Source organism: Acomys russatus, chromosome 6 (genome assembly GCF_903995435.1).
Source record: "Acomys russatus chromosome 6, mAcoRus1.1, whole genome shotgun sequence".
Lineage (NCBI taxonomy): Eukaryota > Metazoa > Chordata > Mammalia > Rodentia > Muridae > Acomys > Acomys russatus.
Window position 1 is genome coordinate 18017607 of NC_067142.1, and position 19885 is coordinate 18037491.

Sequence of the window (19885 nt, forward strand, 5' to 3'; positions counted from 1 at the left end):
CGCTCAAACACTTCTTAGATCCTCAGACCTTACATAATCTACAGTTTTCTGAGAAGGAAGCTGAAGCCCTTGGTTTTTGTTGTTAAACTGATCTTCAAACCCATCAGAGACCTGAGAAAGATAAACTACCGCAGGGAGCATAATCCAGGAGGCCTAAATATTGATTAATATGACAGAGGCTTACCCGTTATCCCGACGGCCTTACCCGTAGGCTCCTGTGGTGTCAGTGGCTTCATCCTGGGCACAGATCTTACGGCAGCATCGCAGCATCAGTCCTGGCCCAGCAGATCTGGGAGGTCGTTCCGTGGAAGAGGACTTTGGGAGGATAACGGACCTTATTTTGTCTCGGCAAAACGAGGCAATCAACTCTCCAGGTGTGCACAGTTTGGGCAGGGTCTTTGCAGCTGGCCAGCTGGAGCAGATTTTCCCAGTATCACAGCCCAGGCTGAGTCATCTCTGGTCGTGTCTTCTTGGAGGCCATGGGATCACAGCCGGGGTCTCTGTCACATTAAGCTTTTTTGCTAAGCATTTCAATGTACTTACTCTACAGATTCTCTGACAGGTTTGAGGACCATCATCTGTAAAATATAGCTGATCTGAACAAATGGTGGCTCCAGGTGAGGTGGGTGGGGCAGTCCTCAGGAATTCCAGATACATGGACGCTTTCCTTGGAGGGGTGGAATAGGAGAGAGGGAGTAGAATTTGCTGGACCATGTGGGAAAGGGGGAGGGGTGAGAGTGCACTTTTAAAATCCTGGACAGATGCAGTTTGGAAAAGAAAAATTTCGTGCAGACACCCAGTGGCAATCCTCTCTCCTAGCCTTTGCCAACTCGCAAGAATATGGAAGTGACCTGTTCGCAAATCCGTGAACAGACGTGTCTGGAACGTGAGATAACCTCGCAACAGAGGCCTGGCTTTGTTCCGGAGGACTCGGTTTCACGTGGCCATTATCTTCACAGAGCCGAGTCCAGGGGATTCCCGGACTCCCTAAAGAGTCACCTGGTGCCTCTCGGCAGCAGCTGGGGTACAGCCTAACTTACACATCAAGCGGAGAGGGAGGCGGGAGAGAAGCCATCCCCACGTGGCCCTCAATCACCAGGCTGGGTACTCAACTTCTCCCAGGTTTAAAGAGCAGGCGCAGAACAATGAGGTATAGGGCTGAATGGGGCTCAACTTCCCCCAAATTACGGGCACCAGGTGATTGATTAAATAAACAGAATGAGCTAATTGAAGATGATGCTATAAAACAAATGCCGGAGGAAGGGAAGTGGGTGCACGCGCTGGGAGTGGGAGATATGGAAGGAGAGAGGATAGGGAGGTGGAGAAAAGGGGGCGGGGGTCCGGGAACCAAAATGGCTGGCTTATATAGTGACTCTCTAGGAGAGGGGAAGCCCCGCCCCTAGGTTGAGGGCAAGCCATGCCAGCCACGCCCTGGGGCAGGACCTAACAGCCAGGATCATCAGCCCAGGGATGGCACCACCCCATCAATCACTAATTAAGAAAATGCTCCACAGGCTTGCTCCACAGGCATTTTCTCAACAGGGGCTCCCCCCTCTCAGATTGAGGAGTTGACATAATATTAGCCAACACCAGTATATCATAGTAGCATTCATATTTTTAGCTAAATACTGAATCTCTTACCTGTTTACATATTGTTTTAGCACCCATCTTTGTGGGGTTGGGGTACACACATATGCAGTACATTTACATGTGTAGAGGTCAGTGCATAACCTCAGGTGTTGTTTCTTAGGAGCCATCTCACTAGGTAGGTAAGCAAGGCTGACAAGGCATCGAGCCCTGAGCAACCTGTTGCACTCCAGACCCAGGATGACCAGCTGAGGTGCTTTTTCAACCAAGGTAGACTTGACCTCCAGATTCTCCCAGCATCCCTCAGTCCATACGTGCTGCAGGACATGGCTGACATACCCCTTCCTCTATCCTGAACTTTCCAGGCCAGGGGCAGGGGCTTCCTCTCCCCCTTCGCTATATAATCCAGACATTTTGGTTCCCCTTTCTTCCTTCTCTCTGCACTTCCTCCCTCCCTCCCTGACCCCCACCCTTCTCTTTGTGGCCACTTTGTTCTCTCTCTCTCTCTCTCTCTCTCTCTCTCTCTCTCTCTCTCTCTCTCTCCCCCCCCTCCATGGTGGAGAGCTGCTCCCAATAAACCTGCATGTATATACTTTAACTTGTCTTGTTAAATAGCACCTTCGATAAGGTTTATCAGAACCTTCAATAAGGTTTAGCAGAGACTCAGGCACTGGTATGGTTGAGAACGAGTCCTCAAGTTTGCCAGGTGTGCCGATGAATTAAGGTCAGTTGTCTGCTTGGCAGGATCTAGACTCTCCTGGGCAGGCTTGTAGGGGGTATCTCGATTGGGATGAGGTGGGAAGACACATCCGTTTTGGATGATTCCCATCAGTGGGCTCTGATACTGGACACTGTGTAAAAGGAAGAAAAGCAGCTGACCTAGCACTCCTGCTCACAATGTGAGCAGCTGCTTCCAAAAGCTCCTGCTACTTTGACTTCCCCACCGTGATGTGTGTACCCTTTCTTTTTGGGGTGCTCTTATTGGGGTATTTTATCACAGAGAACAATAAATGGCAGACACAAGCCCTAGCATCTTAGAGGAAAGCCAAATCTCCTTTGATTTTCATGTTCATTGTAAAGACAACTACACCCTCGCACAGCTGCTTTTGGATTCCCTCTTGGCTTTTTGGACTAGGGACAAATGGTCTGCAAAGCCACAGTTAAGCCAGGCAAGACAGCACACACCTGTAGTTCCAGCTGCTCGGTTGCAGCTGAAGATTCACTTGAGGCCAGGAGGACAAGGCTTCACGGGCAACACACCAAGATCGCAGCATCCCCTTAAACCATCGGAATTGACATTTTAAAGGGTTTGCTTCACAGGACAAAACTTACGAACTTAAGGGAAGTTTGTCTTCAAGGCAAGCAGTGCACACAGTTCACTCAGTGTTGGCTGGGGCGCACCCCAAGGGCAGACTCCTCACCTACCATGCACATACCTTGGGGTTTTTGCAAGTTTTACACAAACCTGAATAAATCAGGTACAGTGGTGAAAGCCCGGAATCCCAGAGCTAGGGAGGTGGAGGCAGTGTTAGGATTCTGCTACATTCCGCCTACCTGTGATGTCACTGCTTACCTGCCACGGGGGCGTGGCCCTGCCCGGGGCCATAAAAAAGAACAGACCCTCCACACACGTGTGTCTCCAGAAACTGGTCTCTGGGTCTCTGTATTCCCTTATTAAACCTCTTAAGTGGATCTGTTGCGTGGTGTGATTCCATCCCTCTATACAGCTCCACCGTTCACCTCTAACCTCCACCGCTCGGCTTTTCACAGGCAGTGTTAGGAATTAGAAACCATCGAGATCACCTGAACTCTATCAAGCTGTAACTAGTCTCTGATCAGTTAGTTTCTGCTTCTAGGTTCTTGCCCTATTTGACTCCCTTCAATGACAGTCAGTACAGTGTGGGGAGCCACGCTAAATTCTGCCATGTCAGAAATCCCGGGCTTAGGCTGCATGCTGTGACCTTCCAGCTGCTGATCTCTGCCAGAGGTGGTCTTTGTGTTCCAGGTAATCCTTGAAGTATTTACCTTTGAAAGTAGGGAAATCCCTACTGAGAAACATCTGGAGGGTTAAGGACGCTCTTACAGAGAGCTATTCAGGCTATTGTGTTCTTGCCTTGGGAGCTACGGAGGGATGAGAATAGATCCTATTGACCTGACTATATAAAGACTTACTCTTCCGCATTAAAGGGGAATCTTGATCAGAAATTCCCTGACTTGATTCATTATTTCTCCCGTATCTGTATCCTTTCAATCCCCACTCCCTTTTTCAGGTGAACCCTGATTCGATTTTTCCCGCGGGCTGGGACCCGACGACAGTACAGGACACACCCAGACATCAAGTCATCAGCACAAAGATTTATTACCCTAGAGGGGCAAGCAGGGGGGGGGGGGGGAAGCTGCAGAGGCAGGCAGCAGCGGTAGCAGCAAGCAGGTGTTTTTTGCAGGAGTGGGTTTTTAAGAAAAAAGGAAATCTGTGCTAGGGTGAGTGGGTAAATCCTGATTGGATGTGTTCGCCAAATTATGAATTTTGATTGTTGGGCCGTGATGTTCTGTCTCAGAAATGAGTCCAGTTGTCAATAAGGGAATAGACCTTGAGGGCTGACTTTAGGAATGTCATCTAAAGGTTTAGGCTTCTTGTTTGTTTTGTGGTTTTCCAGACAGGGTTCCCTTGTGTAGCCTTGGCTGTCCTGGACGTGCTCTGTAGACCAGGCTGACCTCGAACTCAGAGACCCGCCTGCCTCTGCTGCTGAGATTGCAGATGCTGCACCACAATGCCTGGCTTGTCTAAAGGTCTTTAACGAGGGGCAAACCTATCGGTGCCATGTCTGCCATGCTTCGGCCTGCTAGAGATCTTCAAGTAACCCTAAGACACTAGGGGAGGAGCAGACATGAATTACAAAACAGACACAAGCCTGAGAAAGGGATTTGTGGGGGTGTGGGTACTAGGGGTGGGAGGTTGACAGAAATCAGAATGCACTACATATATGTAGGAAACTGTCAAAAGAACAAATGTAATCATTAAATAAAATATAACTCTTATCCTGAACCTTGTAAGACCGTATCTTCTAGTGGTTTCTGTGACAACTCCCACTTTCCTGCCAAGCTCTCTACCTTTATTCCTCTAATGGGTCTGTTTTGTTTTGGGGGTGGTATCTGCTCAGTGTGTGTACCTATGTTAAGTGTCCTGCTCTCTCACACTCACCTTCCCCAGACAAACGGTCTCCCACTGAACCTTGCAGTTGGCTGGCAGGCAACTCTCCCACCTACCCCCAACACTGCTAGAGCAACAGGAGTACACAGCCACCCCCAGTTTTTCTTTTTCTTGGTACAGGGGATCTGAATTCACTCCCTCCTGAAGCTTGTGAAACTAGCACTCTTATTTACTGAGCCGTCTCCCCAGCCTAACTCACTAAAGCAAGCTCTTGGCTTATGTTCACTATGACACCTTCTCCATGGAGTTTGCCCACTTCTGACCAACCAGCCAGCCAGCCAGCATCATCCTGAAACACCAGAGGATAACACTTTAGCTGCAGTGAGTGGCCCTGCTCCACTCCCCAGCTGAATTAACACACCTTAGTCTAAGTTGCCCAGCCCACCCCTACTCAGCCAGTGAGTACTAGCAGTTGTACACATCTTCAACAGTACACATGTAAGGTGTAGGTCACTGTCTGTTTTTTGTTTTTTTTTTTTAAGATTTATTTTACGGGGGCTGGAGAGACAGCTCAGAGGTTAAGAACACTGACTGCCCCTCCAGAAGTCCTGAGTTCAATTCCGAGCAACCACATGATGGCTCACAACCATCTATAATGTGATCTAATGCTCTCTTCTGGTGTGCAGGCATACATGCAGGCAGAACACTGTATATATAATAAATAATTTTACTTATTATGTGTACAGTGCTCTGTCTGCATGGTGACTGCATCTACTCTGCTGCCGCCATCAGTAGTCATCCTTCACTGAAGACCAAAACCACTGTTGTCAGCCTTCCAACGGCCACTGAAGACCAGCAGCTCTCCAGGAATCCTCTAGGCCTTGCATTGCTGCTGGAGACCTGGGGGACTAAGCCTCAGCCTCTGCAGTGCACAGACAGCCACTGGTGCGCTAAACAGTCCGCATTATACAAGTAAGACAATCTAATAACGCCCCTTTGGGCTGCATACATGATAAATAAATAAATCTTAAAAAAAAAAAAAAACTAAACCCCTCCCATAATTATCCATTCCAAGAGTCCTATTCCTCTAGAGAACCTGAATACAAGTAGATATTAAAAATAAGTTATTTCAGGCTTGAGAGACGCCCTGTGTCAGGAGTGGCTAGGAAGCTACAGGTAAAAGGAAATCAGTTCAGTCCAGATAAAGAAAGTTTCAGAAAGAACTCAGCCAGGCAGTCTTCTCTAGCCTACCCAAGGAGCTATGGTATGTCTTTCTAGGTGCCATCCTCTTTAATAAAAAAATGAAAAATAAATTAAAAAATGAAAAATAAACTTTTATTACAGCTTATTTACTATGTGTGTGCACATTAATGTGTATAGTGGGAGTCAATTCTCTCTTTACACCATGTGGGGTCCTGAAAATTAAACTCAGGCCATTGGGCATGGTGGCAAGTGCCTGTCATCACTGAACCATCCCAAGGGCCCCATCTGGTTTTCTTTATCAGTTATGTTGGGGTTTTTTAACATTTTTATTGTGTACACATGTGTATCTATGTAGGAGTATGTGCATATGAACACAGCTGCCCAAGGAAGCCAGAAGTGAGCACGGAATTTCCTAGACCTGGAGCTATAGGCATTTCAGCCACCAGACTGACATGGAAACCAAACTCAGATCCTCTGGAAAAGCCATACATGTTCTTAACTGCTGAGCCATCTTTATCTGCCCTCTCTGGCTTCCTAAAGTTGGGAAACAGTTCTGAAGCTGGGACTATGCATCCATTGGTAGAATGTTTGCCTAACATGCACAAAGCCCTGGACGTGGTTCCCAGCAACACATAAATCAAGTATTGTGGAACACACCTGTCTCAAAAAATAAATGAGTAATTCTGAGAGCTTCATACCCCATGTGGAATGCATGTTCTGCATATGAGGACCTGGATTTAACCCACAGGTCATCAAAACAAAAAGGTACACTAAAGTGAAAGACAAGGCTTCTTACCATCTTCAGTTCAAAACCTTTAATTTTCTGATGGAGGCAGACCACACAGACATCGCCTGCACTTTACACTAAAGCCCTGGGAGTGGCTAGTGTCTCGGTCACTGCCACCTCACACAGCAAACAGCACACGCTCACCACTGCAGCTAACTTCTTTAGCCTCAAAGGAGCGTCAACAATTGATTCTCTACAAAGAAGAGTTCAAACACAGCACACTACATTACAAAGAGACCAAGAACGGTTTTATTGCTTTAAAAGCCAGCAACGAACACAACTAATTAACAAGACACTTCTAAATGCTCAAATGGAATCACAATACCAAAATCAACTCCTTTGCTTCAAGTGCAATTTCATTCTATGTGTTAAAACCGAAGTACAACAGTTAGGTACAGTGGCACTGACTCAGAGTCCCAGCAGCTTGACGGCTGAGGCAGGAGAAGGGCTTGAGCCCCGGAGGCTCAGGAGCCTAGACAAGACTGCAGACAGGACACCACACCCTCTGTCTCTAAAAGGAAAATCTGTAAGTTTTGCCAAGAGCTTAATGCTGTCCAGCCTCTAACTGACTGTGCAGCTGAAAAGCCTTCTATTCAGTGCTGGCTGTGCTATCACTAAGCATTTTAGTCTTTCTAGACACTTTCAAGAGCCTAAACCTGTCCTCCGGACATGGAAACAGAGGTATAAGTTCTAGGCCAGCCTGGACTATTAGCAAAACCTTGTCTCAAAGGACAAACTAACAGAAAGCTGTGTACATGTCCAACAATAAACAGCAATCACAGCTCATCCCTACTTTATCCATCATGATGGAAACTAAGAGTCAGCCTCACCCCAGCCCACTGCAGATGAGGGTTGAACCCTAGGCCTCAAACATGCTAGGAAAAGTCACCGAAATACACCTCTAGCCCTTTTGGTTGGTTTTTGCCACAGGGTCTCATTCAATTAGCCAGGCTATCCCTGAAGCCCTGAACTTGCCATCCTCCTGCCTCCGCCTCCTGAGTACCGGAGAATATAAGCTTGCACTTTCAGTCGTCGCTTTCCAGTCAGTCTTTAGCCACATCCTGATAAAAGCTAGTGTCAAATATCCCACTGGACAAACGAAGTCCAAACTGCTATGAAACAAGAAAGGGTGACACTCCTAAATACTTCCCATCACACCAGAAACGCCAGCAGCTTCTCTTCAGAGGATGCAAAAACTGGGCTATTTCTGTTTGTTGGTTTTTTGTGGGTTTTTCTGAAGTCCCAGGGATGGACCCAGTGCCTCACACTTGCCAAGCAAGTCTACCACTGAGCTACACTACCAGCCATGACTTTAATAATTTCAGCTCTGCCCCAAGAATGGCCAGATATGTATTCTTATGCTACCTGCAAAGAAGAGGGGATGGAGAAGCACACAATGTTTACATGACTACCCTGGACTGTGCATTCAAAATGTGCTGATAGCATCAAAGCCTGTCATTTCTTACCCCAAAAAATACTACCAATCACATGGATTTTTTTTTTAACCAAGCTTTACTTCTTCCACACCAAACAGCACTGTTTCCTCTAAGAACACTTTCCGCAGGTACCAATAATGAACGAACTCATGAGGCTAGCTTTCTACTCCCACACCATGTCTAACTGGCTGCTAGGAAACAGGCTCACGGTTTGTGACTGCAGCACGTGAATGTTAGCTCAAGACAGGTATGAAGACTATAACTGCTGTGGCAGGCGAGATATAAGACGACCTCAGGAACAGGTGCTCTAACCCAACAACAAACACATCTACACCCCAGCAGGATCTTTCTAGCCTGAGTTTCCAGAGTTGGACTACACAGTTTCATCTGCTATATTCTGATGGCAGTGAGAGAATCAGGGCCTCTAATTTCCTTCACAAAATATTCAACTAATTTATAAGGCTTAAAATAAGAAGGGGAAATAAAGTTCCCTAGCTTGTCAGCTACTCAAGTGCGAATGGAGGATTAAGTTGGACATAGAAAACATCACAGGTTACTTCTGGGAGAATCACAAACAAGACAACACACCTGTCAATCAGTACAATCTTTTACCAACAGACCAACACTTACACTGTTGACAAAACAATAATACAATGAATTACACAGCAAGTTCACTGACACTTCAACAAAGAAAATTCCATCCACAGAAAGGTTTTTTTTTTTAGATCCAAAAGTATTTCAATTCTGATACTCACACCATATAGCTGGTTACGAAAATAAAGCGCAGTGTTTAGCAACTGGTGTGCTAGCTACAGGAGGAGGCACTGTGCTAGCCCCTCCCTGGCAACTGCCAACACAGCAAGGCCAGCTGCAAGGAGACGCTCCTATTTTTCACCGCAGGCTGCTGCTGTCTCCTTGTTGAAGCCACGGATGGAGAGATCATAGACCACTTCCTCCACCTTCTTCACGTCATACTTCAAGCCGTCATAGCGCTTCCTCAGGGAGTCGTTCTTCAGATTGAGAAGGCGGAAACCTGAATCCAGCTCATTGATGAAAGTAGAGATGTGAAGGGGCCGCGAGTAGTCGCCAGCAGTCACACTGTTGACAGACAGCCTCGACTGCACACGGAGAAAGAAACAGGTGCATTACTATGTGGTTACTCCCTAGGTACCGGTGCCCCTCTCCCAATCACAGCTAGAACCTCAAATCTAGACACCTACACTGAACTCATCTTCTGTACTCAAGGCACTGACTGACAAACCCCACTAGAACTGGGAAAGTGCTTGCTACAAGTGCTGGATATAATTAGCATCTTCTAAAATCTCTAATGCTTTTAGCTAGCTATTGTGAAAGTTATGCTAAATTAAGCAAATGTCATCTTCACAGCTCAGCAGCTACTGTACAGAACAGAAAAAAATGTCATGACAATCACAATGACTGTTATCCTTTCAAAGCTAGGCCAAATGACCACCTGTCTATAGCCCATTACTGAGGGCCTATCTGGTCACCTAGAATTAGGAAGACGGACAGAGTAAGAAGGCAAAATTAAATCAGTTCCATCATTTTAAAGGACAACTTCAAAACCCAACTCACGATCTCCTTCCCCAGGAAGCCCTATGCACCCTGCCAGGCTTCTGAGCCACTCATATAGTACGGTCCACCACACACAGCATTCAAGACACTCCATCCCAGCCTCTAACAGTGCCGCAGTGCTTGGATTCAAGCTTGCTGATCAGCTGCCTGCAACAAGTCTGAATTAGTGATACAAACTTTCAATGGACTTCAGTCCCTCTCCCCATTTCCATACTGAAAGTGTCTCAAATTTTCACTGACCTTTGCCACATACACCCCAAAAGATGCCAAATCTGGCCCCGTGCTAACAGCCACAAGAAAGGCTGCTTTGTTTTGTACATTTTTGCAATGCTGTGAATGGAAACTAGGCATTCTCCATGTTAAGCAAGTGTCTGACCACAGAGCCGCCCCCACGCCCCACCTTTAGAACCCTAAACAGATGTTGGGTGGAAATGCAGCTCAATTGGTGTAATGCTAGCGCCTAGCATGCAGGAAGCCCTGGGTTCCATCTCTGGCATCATGTAAACCAAGTGTGGTGGCAAAGGCTGCAATCACAGCTCATGGGAGGTGGACCAGAGAAGTTTGATATCCATCTGGGCTATATGAAACAATGTCTCAAAAGCTATGTAGTACTGCAAATAAACATCCTTGGATGAGCATCCTGGTGCTTGCCCTCAATCTCAGCACTCAGGAGGCAGAGGCAGGCTTATTTCTGTGACAGCCTAGTCTAAACAGTGAGCGCCAAGACAATGAGACCGTCTTTTAAAAAAAGACCCTTAACAGGAGTGGTTCACCTCTCCTCTCTATTCCTCCTCCTACTGATTGTGATATAGTCGTGAGCTGCCAGACCTACAAGGCCTGGAAGCTAGAAGGATACAAGGCAAAGTCCAGAAGAACCATCAAACCAGCATCTGCTCCTTTTCCATCTCTGGGGATGTGAAACAGAGTCTCACTCCGTAGCCCAGGCTTGCCTCCAACTCCCAGAAATCACTCTAAACAATCCTTCCAAGTCCTGGGATTATAGGAACGTGCCATCACACCCAGTTTAGGAGTTTCTCAAAAACCTACACGATGGGGGGCTGGAGAGATGGCTCAGCGGTTAAGAGCACTGACTGCTCTTCCAGAGGACGTGGGTTCAATTCTCAGCACCTACATGGCAGCTTACACTGTCTCTAACTCCAAAATCTGACACCTTCACAGACATACATGCAGGCAAAACATCAGTGCACGTAAAATAAAAGTAAATAAAGCATTAAATAAATAAATAAAACAAAAGCTAGGCATGGTAGCATGTACTAAGGAGATGCACACAGGCAGAGATCTCTGGGACCTGCTAGCCAGCCAGTCTAGCCTAGCCTACTTTGGTAAGCTCTAGGTCAGAGACCCTGTCTCACAAAAACAAGTTAAAGCCTACAAGATAGTTCAGTGGGTGAAAGTGGTTGCCACTAAGCCAAATGACCTGAGTTCCATCTCCCAAGACCCACATGATGGAACAGGAGAACTGACTACAAGTAGTTCTGTGATCTCCATGCACACTCATAGCACATAAAGGTGCGCACGCATGCACACACACTAAATACAATGTCCCCGCCCCCCTCCCGGCCAAAAAAAGATGGCCAGCACAAGGAATGACAGCACTATTGTCCTCTGGCCTCCAGATGTGCACCTGCACACAGGACTACCCCTGACACACACACACACACACACACTTCTTACCAGCTCACTGGCAAGAATTAAAACTCCTGAGAGATAATCTTCCACATCCAGATGAAATCCTTTTTCCCGATCTGGTTCAACTAAAAAAAAAAAAAAAAAAGATCAGAATAAAGGACAGTTATGACATAAAGGCAATTTAAAGCAAAGAGCATACATAAATATACACATGTACACAAATGAAAAATCTTTTCTGGCTTCTTAGGGAAAGGGTGTTCCCAACAAATGCTACTACCCTTTTGTTTTGTTTTTTGTTTTTTTTGAGACAAGGTTTTTCTCTGTGTAGCCCTGGCTATCATGGACTGGCTCTGTAGACCAGGCTGGCCTCGAACTCACAAGATACGCTGGCCTCTGCCTTCCCAGTGCTGGGATCAAATGTGTGTGCCACCACCGCCTGGCTGTTACTACACACTCTTGTTACGGATCGCCAAGCCTGAGAATACCCAAGCTGACCTCTCACCTCCACATGCACCTCACACAATCTGTGCACTCACACAAATAATGTAACATTTTTAAAGTACACAGTGCCTCTGGGGACGGACGGACGGATGGACGGGGACACACACACACACACACACACACACACACACACACACACACACACAAACACACATTCACAGATAACCCCACCACCAGACCACACTGAGACACTTACTGCCAAGAATCTCTGTAACGGCCTCTCGAGTCACCAGGGTCTCTGTTTCCAAATACACTACGAACGCTGCCAGGAAGACCAGGCGCTGGAGCACAAACCGCCAGTGCTCATGAAACCTGAAGCACAGGCACAGAAAATGCTAAGCTAAAGACTACCACAAGGACATACATGCTCAATGTCTCATCCCAATGGCTTAGAAACAGGATTCCTACAAACAAAAATCTAACATGCAACCTCAATATACATACAGACAGAGATAAATATAGATAAACAGACAATATATAAAACAAAGCAACTCAGTACTCAAATACGTTAAAGGGATTTGGCATAAATCTGACAAGTTCAGATTTGTAGTATTTAGTTGTAAGTTGAACCAATAAGCACAATCCACATTTGGGGGAGTGCGGTTCGAGACAGAGTTTCTCTTCTAGTCCTGCTGTCCTGGACTCACTCTGTAGACCAGGCTTTCTCGAACTCAGAGACACACCTGCTTCTGCCTCCTGAGCGCTGGGATTAAAGGTGTGCGCCACCACGCCCACCCGACTCCAACTTTTTAATATGAAAATGAAAACTAAAGACTATGTTCATTAATTTGACTAAAAGCTTTCTTGTGTGTTTGTTTGTTTTCTTGTGTAGCCCTGGTTGTCCTGGACTCCCGATGTAGACCAGGCTGGCCTGGAACTCAGAGATCCGCCTGCCTCTGCCTCCCCAAGTGCTGGAATAACAGGAGTGAGCCACCGTGCCCAGCTTCAATAGTCTTAAAGGGGAAGGAATGAGGGCTCAGCTGGTAGAGTGTTTTCCAGGTACATACAAAGGCCTGGGCTCTGCTCTACACACAGCATAAACCAACACAGTGGCAAACATGTAATCCCAGCACTCAGGAGGTAAAGGAAGGAGAGTGAGAGGTTCAAGGCCATTGTGGTTTAAATAGGTGTGCCCAGCCCCCAATACACACACAGACTGATGTGTTTGAATGCTTGACCCATAGGGAGTGGCACTATTAGGAGATGTGGCCTTATTGAATGAAATGCCACTGTGGGGGCGGGCTTTGAGGTCTCCTATGCCCAAGCTATACAGTGTGGCACACATCTCCTGCTGCCTAAGGATGAAGACGTAGAGCTCTCAGCTCCTGCTCCAGCACCATGTCTACCCGCAATCCACCGTGTTTCCTACCAACAATGAACTGAGTCTCTGAAACTGTAAGCCAGTCCCAATGAAATGTTTTCCTTTATAAGAGTTGCTGTGGAGCCGGGCGTGGTGGCGCATGCCTTTAATCCCAGCACTCGGGAGGCAGAGGGAGGCGGATCACTGTGAGTTCGAGGCCAGCCTGGTCTACAAAGTGAGTCCAGGACAGTCAAGGCTACACAGAGAAACCCTGTCTCGAAAAACCAAAAAAAAAAAAAAAAAGAGTTGCTGTGGTCATGTTGTATCTTCACATCACCAAAACCCTAAGACAGACACCACCCTGATTATATACCAAATTTGAGGCCAACCTGGGAGAAATAAAGGAGAGGAGGAGGGAAGCAGAGAAAGGGAAGAGCAAACAAACTACAAGTGACAGGGGCATGTGTCCTCCTGAGATTTCATCACTTAGCTCTGGGAAAAATTAATCTTTTCCCCTAACCTGAAGACTGGAAACTGTAACTGTACCAACTGTATCAATCTCAACATACAATTTATTTCTATACCTAATCCTAACTCACTAAATTATCAGGCAACCAAAAAGGAGGCCATAACAGAACTCAAGGGAGCACATGTGTTACCTTGTGGCCTCAAATCACTGTAGTTGGGGCTGGAGAGATGGCTCAGAGGTTAAGACACTGTCTGCTCTTCCAGAGGTCCTGAGTTCAATTCCCAGCAACCACATGGTGGCTCACAACCATCTAGAATGTGATCTGACACCCTCTTCTGGCCTGCAGGTGTACATTCAGGCAGAGAACTGTGTATATAATAAATAATCTTAAAAAAATAAAATTAAAAAAAAAAATCACTCTAGTCCAGAAGTTCAAGACCAATTAGCAACACACCAAGACCAGCCTCACAAAATTCCTCAACCTTGAGTACTTGTGTCATGACTCCAGATTTTACTGTTTCTTTGGGGGGCTGGAGGGGGTCTTCTGGTCTGGAATTTTCTACGTAGACCAAACTAACCAGGATTGCATCAATATTCCTACTTCTGCCTCTAAAGTAGTCAGATTACTGTCATTTGCCACCATGCCTGACTTCTGATTTTCCAACGTGGCAGCAAATTCAAAATATAGTTCTCAATGGACATGATAGCACATACTTGTAATACCAGCACTCAGGAAGCTAAGGCAGAAGCATCTCGTGTTGAGGATGGTCCAGTAGCAAACCTCTGATTCAACAGATAAATGAGATGGGGGGAGGGGGACGACAGACAGACAGACCTGCTGGTCATGGTTACACACGTTTTGTTGTTGTCTTGTTTTTTGGTTGTTGTGTTGTTTTGGTTTTCAAGAAAGGGTTTCTCTGTGTTGTCTTGGCTGTCCTGGACACTCTCTGTAGACCAGGCTGGCCTCGAACTCACAGCGATCTGCCTGCCTCTGCCTTTCAATTGCTGGGATTAAAGGCATGCGCCACCACACCTGGCTCAGGTTACACACATTTATAATCTCAGTACTTGGGTGGCCAAAGCAAAAGGATCACTAGTAATTTAAGGTCAGCCCCCAGTTTACTCAGCAAATTCCACACCAGCCACAACTACATAGAAGTTCATTGTCTTTTTTTTAAAAGTATCTAAATAGAAGATAGACACAGACCAAGAAAAACAGTCTCAGGACAGCTGGTGAATGACCTCCAGGTCTCTGAACTGTTTGTTCACTGCCTTACCATGGTAATCAGCAACAGCTTATTTTGACTTCTGCCTGTTCTGAGAGACAGTCTCACCTAGCTGGCCTTGAATTCATGATACAGCCAAGGATGTCCTTAAACTCCTGATCCTCCCGTCTACCTCAAAGTGAGGTAGATGAATCTACAAAATGAGTCCAGGATAGCCAATGATACACAGAGAAACCCTGTCTCCAAAAACAAAAAACAAAAAAATTGTCCAAAAGTGAACAGAAGGAAAATACTAAAACACTAGTTTCACTGCCCCCACTATCAGTCCGACTTTCTTGTTCCTTCTACAAAGACTTTTATCCATTCCTAAGTGATAATTCAATTCCTACTTTGCTCCTGCTTTTCTTTAAACAGAAACAAAATGTTATAAGACAGTGCTGTTTTTCTTACAAACCTGTAATACTGTTCAGCAGGAAACTTGGTCTTCAGGGATGTTAGATGTGTTTTTACCGTACTGAAATGTTCTCGAGCTTTCAAGCACCTCTTTGGAACTGATCATAAAAGATAAATTTAATAATGAAAAACATACCAAACTACAAATACAGTTCTTGTTTAATAATCTGTGTAATCTATCTGGACATTAACCAACTTAAAATCAAAGGCTAGTATTCCTCAGCTGTTAGTCTTATCAGTCCTCAGATACCAAAATCCAGGCTGTAACTACCTCCACTTGTGGCCAATTTAGAGCTTTTGCCGGGTTATTCTCAGATTGATAAACTCCACATCATTACATAAACTGCTTGCCTCAGAAACTTTAAGACTGCATCAGAAAATAACGTCAGCTCTTAGCTATGCTGGCTGCATCTTACAACAAAGGTCCATGTCTAACTTGACATATTAGAATCTCAACAAAGAGCTGACTATAAACATAAATTTTAGAACATTTTCTACCTACCACTTCCTATCTACAGGTGTATATTAATTAAAAGGTAGTCAATCATTAGAAGTATACATTAAAATACACACATAGGCTGGGCAGTGGTGGTCCAGGACAGCCAAGGCTACACAGAGAAACCCTGTCTCAAAAAAAATAAATAAATAAGAAGACGTTAAGGGCACTGACTACTTCCCAGAAAGCACATGGTGGCTCACAATCATCTATAATGTGATCTGATGCTCTTCTAGACTGTGGAGGTACATGCAGACAGAGCACTGTATTCATAATAATAAATTTTTTTAAATTAAAACACACACACACACACACACACACAAAGCTCATATGTGCCAGCTAAAATGATACTAATTGAAGCCTGAGGTTCAGGTGAGAGGAACACAACTCAGCACAAGCCTAACCAACAAAGCAAGACTCACCACACACACACACACACACACACACACACACACACACACACACACACACACACACACACACACACACACACCCACCCACCCACCCACCCACCCACCATACACATGTCAAATAAAAACTCTTAAATATACAAGAGGTTTTTTTGTTTGTTTCGTTTGGTTTTCCAAGACAGGGTTTCTCTGTATAACAGCTGTGGCTGTCCTAGAGCTTGCTCTGTAGACCAGGCTAGCCTCGAATTCACAGAGATCAGCCTGCCTCTGCCTCCCAAGAGCTGGGATTAAAGGCATGAGCCACCACCCAGTATATAAGAGATTTTCCCCCCCTCTGTGTAGCCTTAGCTGTCCTGGACTCACTTTGTAGGCCAGGCTGGCCTTTAACTCACAGCAATCCCACCAGCCTCTGCCTCCCAAGTGCTGGGATTAAAGGCATGCGCCACCTGGCCAAGATTTTTATATAAGAGGTTTTTAAGCAGTTGTAATTAATGCCAGTAGACTATCATAAGAACACAACAGCCCTATTCAAACCACACTGTGCTCAAGTGGAAAAGGAACCAAAATATCATGAATATTGAAAATTCAAAAAATGATCAAACCACTATTCTCCAATTTTCTTTCTTTTTTTTTTTTTTTTAAAAGATTTATTTATTACGTATACAGTGTTCGGCCTGCATGTAACACCTGCAAGTCAGAGAGGGCACCAGATCTCATTATAGATGGTTGTGAGCCACCATGTGGTTGCTGGGAATTGAACTCAGGACCTTTGGAAGAGCAGCTAGTGCTCTAAACCTCTGAGCCATCTCTCCAGCCCCTATTCTCCAATTTTCATTCCTAGCAAAGAAAGCACAATGGCCATTTCACACAGTAAAATGACAGATGTACTCAGTAAAACTTCTTAATGTAACATGACTTAGAGATTAACAGACTGGACCAAAACCTTCCAAAGCAAAGAACTTACTGTCCTGAAACCCAGTGCCTTGGTGGACTCCTTGAAGTAGGGTCAAAATCTCTCGGGCAGTTTGTTCTAAACTCTGTACAACTTTTCTTATTTCCTAGAAAGAATTAAAAGTAAAAAAACAGATAAAGTCACGGTAATCTTTACCAGTCTCCTACAGCATGCTATCACACCCTTATATCCAACCAGAACCCTCAGGACCTTAGCAAGAAGGGATCCCTTAGGTCTGAAGCCACCACACTTTCCCAGTGATTCCTTACAGCCCCAACTCAAGGAGCTGCTAAAAAGCCTTGTCCTCAGGGAGCCATGAAAGAAAAAGAACTACCTGCTCGAGTAGCCAACTGAGGCACTCTAAAAACGAATGGCTGACAATGTAAACGCTGTCTACAGAACACACACTTTAAACTACAAGTGTTGACTGGGTCTCATTCATTCATTTTACACACATTCTCTGAGCACACTTAGTGATGGGCATTATGCAAACACAGGAGAAGCAAACGATCTCTTGTAGCAGTTTAACAGGTAATTTTTTTTCAGGGTTCTAAAAGCTAACAGAAAAGGAATCCTTTACATTCTAAGATCAGGATGAGGGCTATAAATTGCACTCGTGCAATCTCAGCATTGAAGATACTAAAGGCTACAGGTTCGTGTTCGAGGCTACCCAGGGTTATACATAGAAATCCTGTCTCAGGTACAAAATGAAGTCAGGGAGAACAGGAAATAAACTAGTTCCAAGAAAAGCAGTCCTCAGAGAGGGCAATATCTGGAACACTAGAGGAATTAAAGGGTAAATTCGAACACACACACAAAAACAAGTGTTAAATGGGATCGGGGAAGGGACCTTATGAACCACAGTAGAATCTAGATTTTTTTTTAAGAAAGTCTATGTAGGATGGATAACTACAGTAGAGTTTTTTCCTTTGTTTGTTTAAGGAAAGGCCGGACGTGTTCAGGGAAAAAAAATATATCAGCAACCAATACAGAAAAGGTGTACTGGATAGGCCCAGCATTAAGAGAGTCTGGGACTGGGAATGATAAGATACGAAAAGTGACACTCAAAGAGGCAAATGTTGCTGAGACGCAGGAAGAGAAGTCGAATCTGGAACGAGAGGAGGCCTAACCAGAATCCATCGGGCCTGAAAATCAGAAACGGAGCAGAGCTGGACCAATTGGCCCAGCCTGACTAGGAAAAGATAAAAAGGTGATGGGGAGGAAGGAGGCTCGCCTCTCGGATGTCCTGCTCCGCAGCCAAAAAGCCCTGCAGCTCCACGAAGATCTCGCTCACAGACATGGCGCCGGCCGCCCAACAATCAGCCAGCGCCCGAGCACCACCGAAAAAGCGCGTCCCACAATCAGCGCCCTGGCTCACAACGCCCGTCGCCGTCGCTGTTGCTACCGCCGCGTCCACCCGCTCTGCGCCACCGCTGGCGCCGGGGTCCTCTCACGCCCGCGGCGCACCGGAGCCGGGGCTGCCCGCCGCAATGCCTGAGGCGCCGCGCGCAGAGTCCAGAGACCCAGCACAGGACTAAGGGCGGGACCTCGCCTGCCGCCCGCGGATAGGCATATCCCTAAACAGCCCTACCTAGGGGCTGCGGTGGCACGTGGCCATGGGCCGGCTGATAGGCAGCTCCAGCGGAGGAGGCGGGGATTCGCAGATGGGCATCTAGGGAAACAGCTGGGGGCGGGAGGGGCGGAGGGTTGCTTAGCGGCACGTGACTCAAAGAGGGCGGGGCCAGTGAGTCCTACTGTTTGCTTACACACATGCATATATTAATATATGCTTTGTCAAGAAAGTAAAAAATAATTCACATACTTCTCAACAAAGAGCATGCATGTTAGTATTCTGCTTTAGTCGGCCTACCTGTGATGTCACTGCTTACCTGCCCAGGGGCGTGGCCCTTCCCAGGGCCATATAAAAGACCCTCCACGTGGCTCGCTCTCTCTCCCCTCCCCTCTCTCTCTCCACTCTTTCTCTCCCTCTACCTCCTTCTTTACTTTCTCTCTCTCTGGGGTACCCCTGCCCCCTTTCCTTCTCTCCCCATGCTCATTTAGTAAACTCTGTATAACATAATATCTGCCTGGTACCTTGTATTCTATCATCTGCCTTAATCTTTAATTTTTATATATAACAATGCATAAACTGAATGTGAAAGAATGTTGAGAGACTGTAATCTAACAAATAAAAATAAAAAAGTTTATAGGACATACTGTACATATGTGTAATAATATAAATGTATATGTAAAACATTAAAAATTGTTTTGTTTTGTTTTTTGAGACATGGTTTCTCTGTGTAGCCCTGCTGTCCTGGACTCACTTTGTAGACCAGGCTGGCCTTGAACTCACAGCAATCCGCCAGCTTCTGCCTCCTGAGTGCTGGTATTAAAGGCGTGTGCCACCATGCCCAGCTTAAAAAATGTTTAATAAAGATAGAGATAAAGAATTTTGTATATTGATGCAAAATAAGTTTAATTTTGATACATTGGCATAGAATTCAAACTTAAGATTATTTTTCACAGAGATTATATATATTTCTACTCTACTATAAAGTATTGTACCTATACAACTCAACTATAATACAAGGTTTACTTCCAATACTTTGGAAGCTCTAATGCAGGCTGCTTAGAATAGTTAAGTAATATAAATTAATTGTTAGTTGATCAA

General features: G+C 45.6%; 1 protein-coding gene and 1 pseudogene across 2 annotated transcripts; both read right to left on the bottom strand.

Moving 5' to 3' along the window:
* LOC127190923 (survival motor neuron protein-like) overlaps positions 1–236 on the bottom strand; it is a 39159-nt pseudogene extending 38923 nt beyond the window's left edge.
* Positions 237–8500: 8264 nt separating this feature from the next.
* On the bottom strand, positions 8501–18605 carry Tsn (translin). Of its 2 annotated transcripts, XM_051147252.1 has the most exons (6): positions 18449–18605; positions 17227–17320; positions 15358–15454; positions 12105–12220; positions 11453–11532; positions 8501–9282 (listed from the first exon to the last, which is right to left on the bottom strand). In XM_051147252.1, the coding sequence occupies exons 1-6, from the start codon at positions 18512–18514 to the stop codon at positions 9049–9051; spliced, it is 687 nt and encodes a 228-aa protein (XP_051003209.1). In that variant the 5' UTR covers positions 18515–18605; the 3' UTR covers positions 8501–9048. The 2 variants fall into 2 exon arrangements, with proteins under 2 accessions (XP_051003209.1, XP_051003210.1); XM_051147253.1 differs by lacking the exon at positions 11453–11532 and having other exon boundaries at positions 9209–9282.
* Between the last annotated feature and the right edge of the window lie 1280 nt (positions 18606–19885).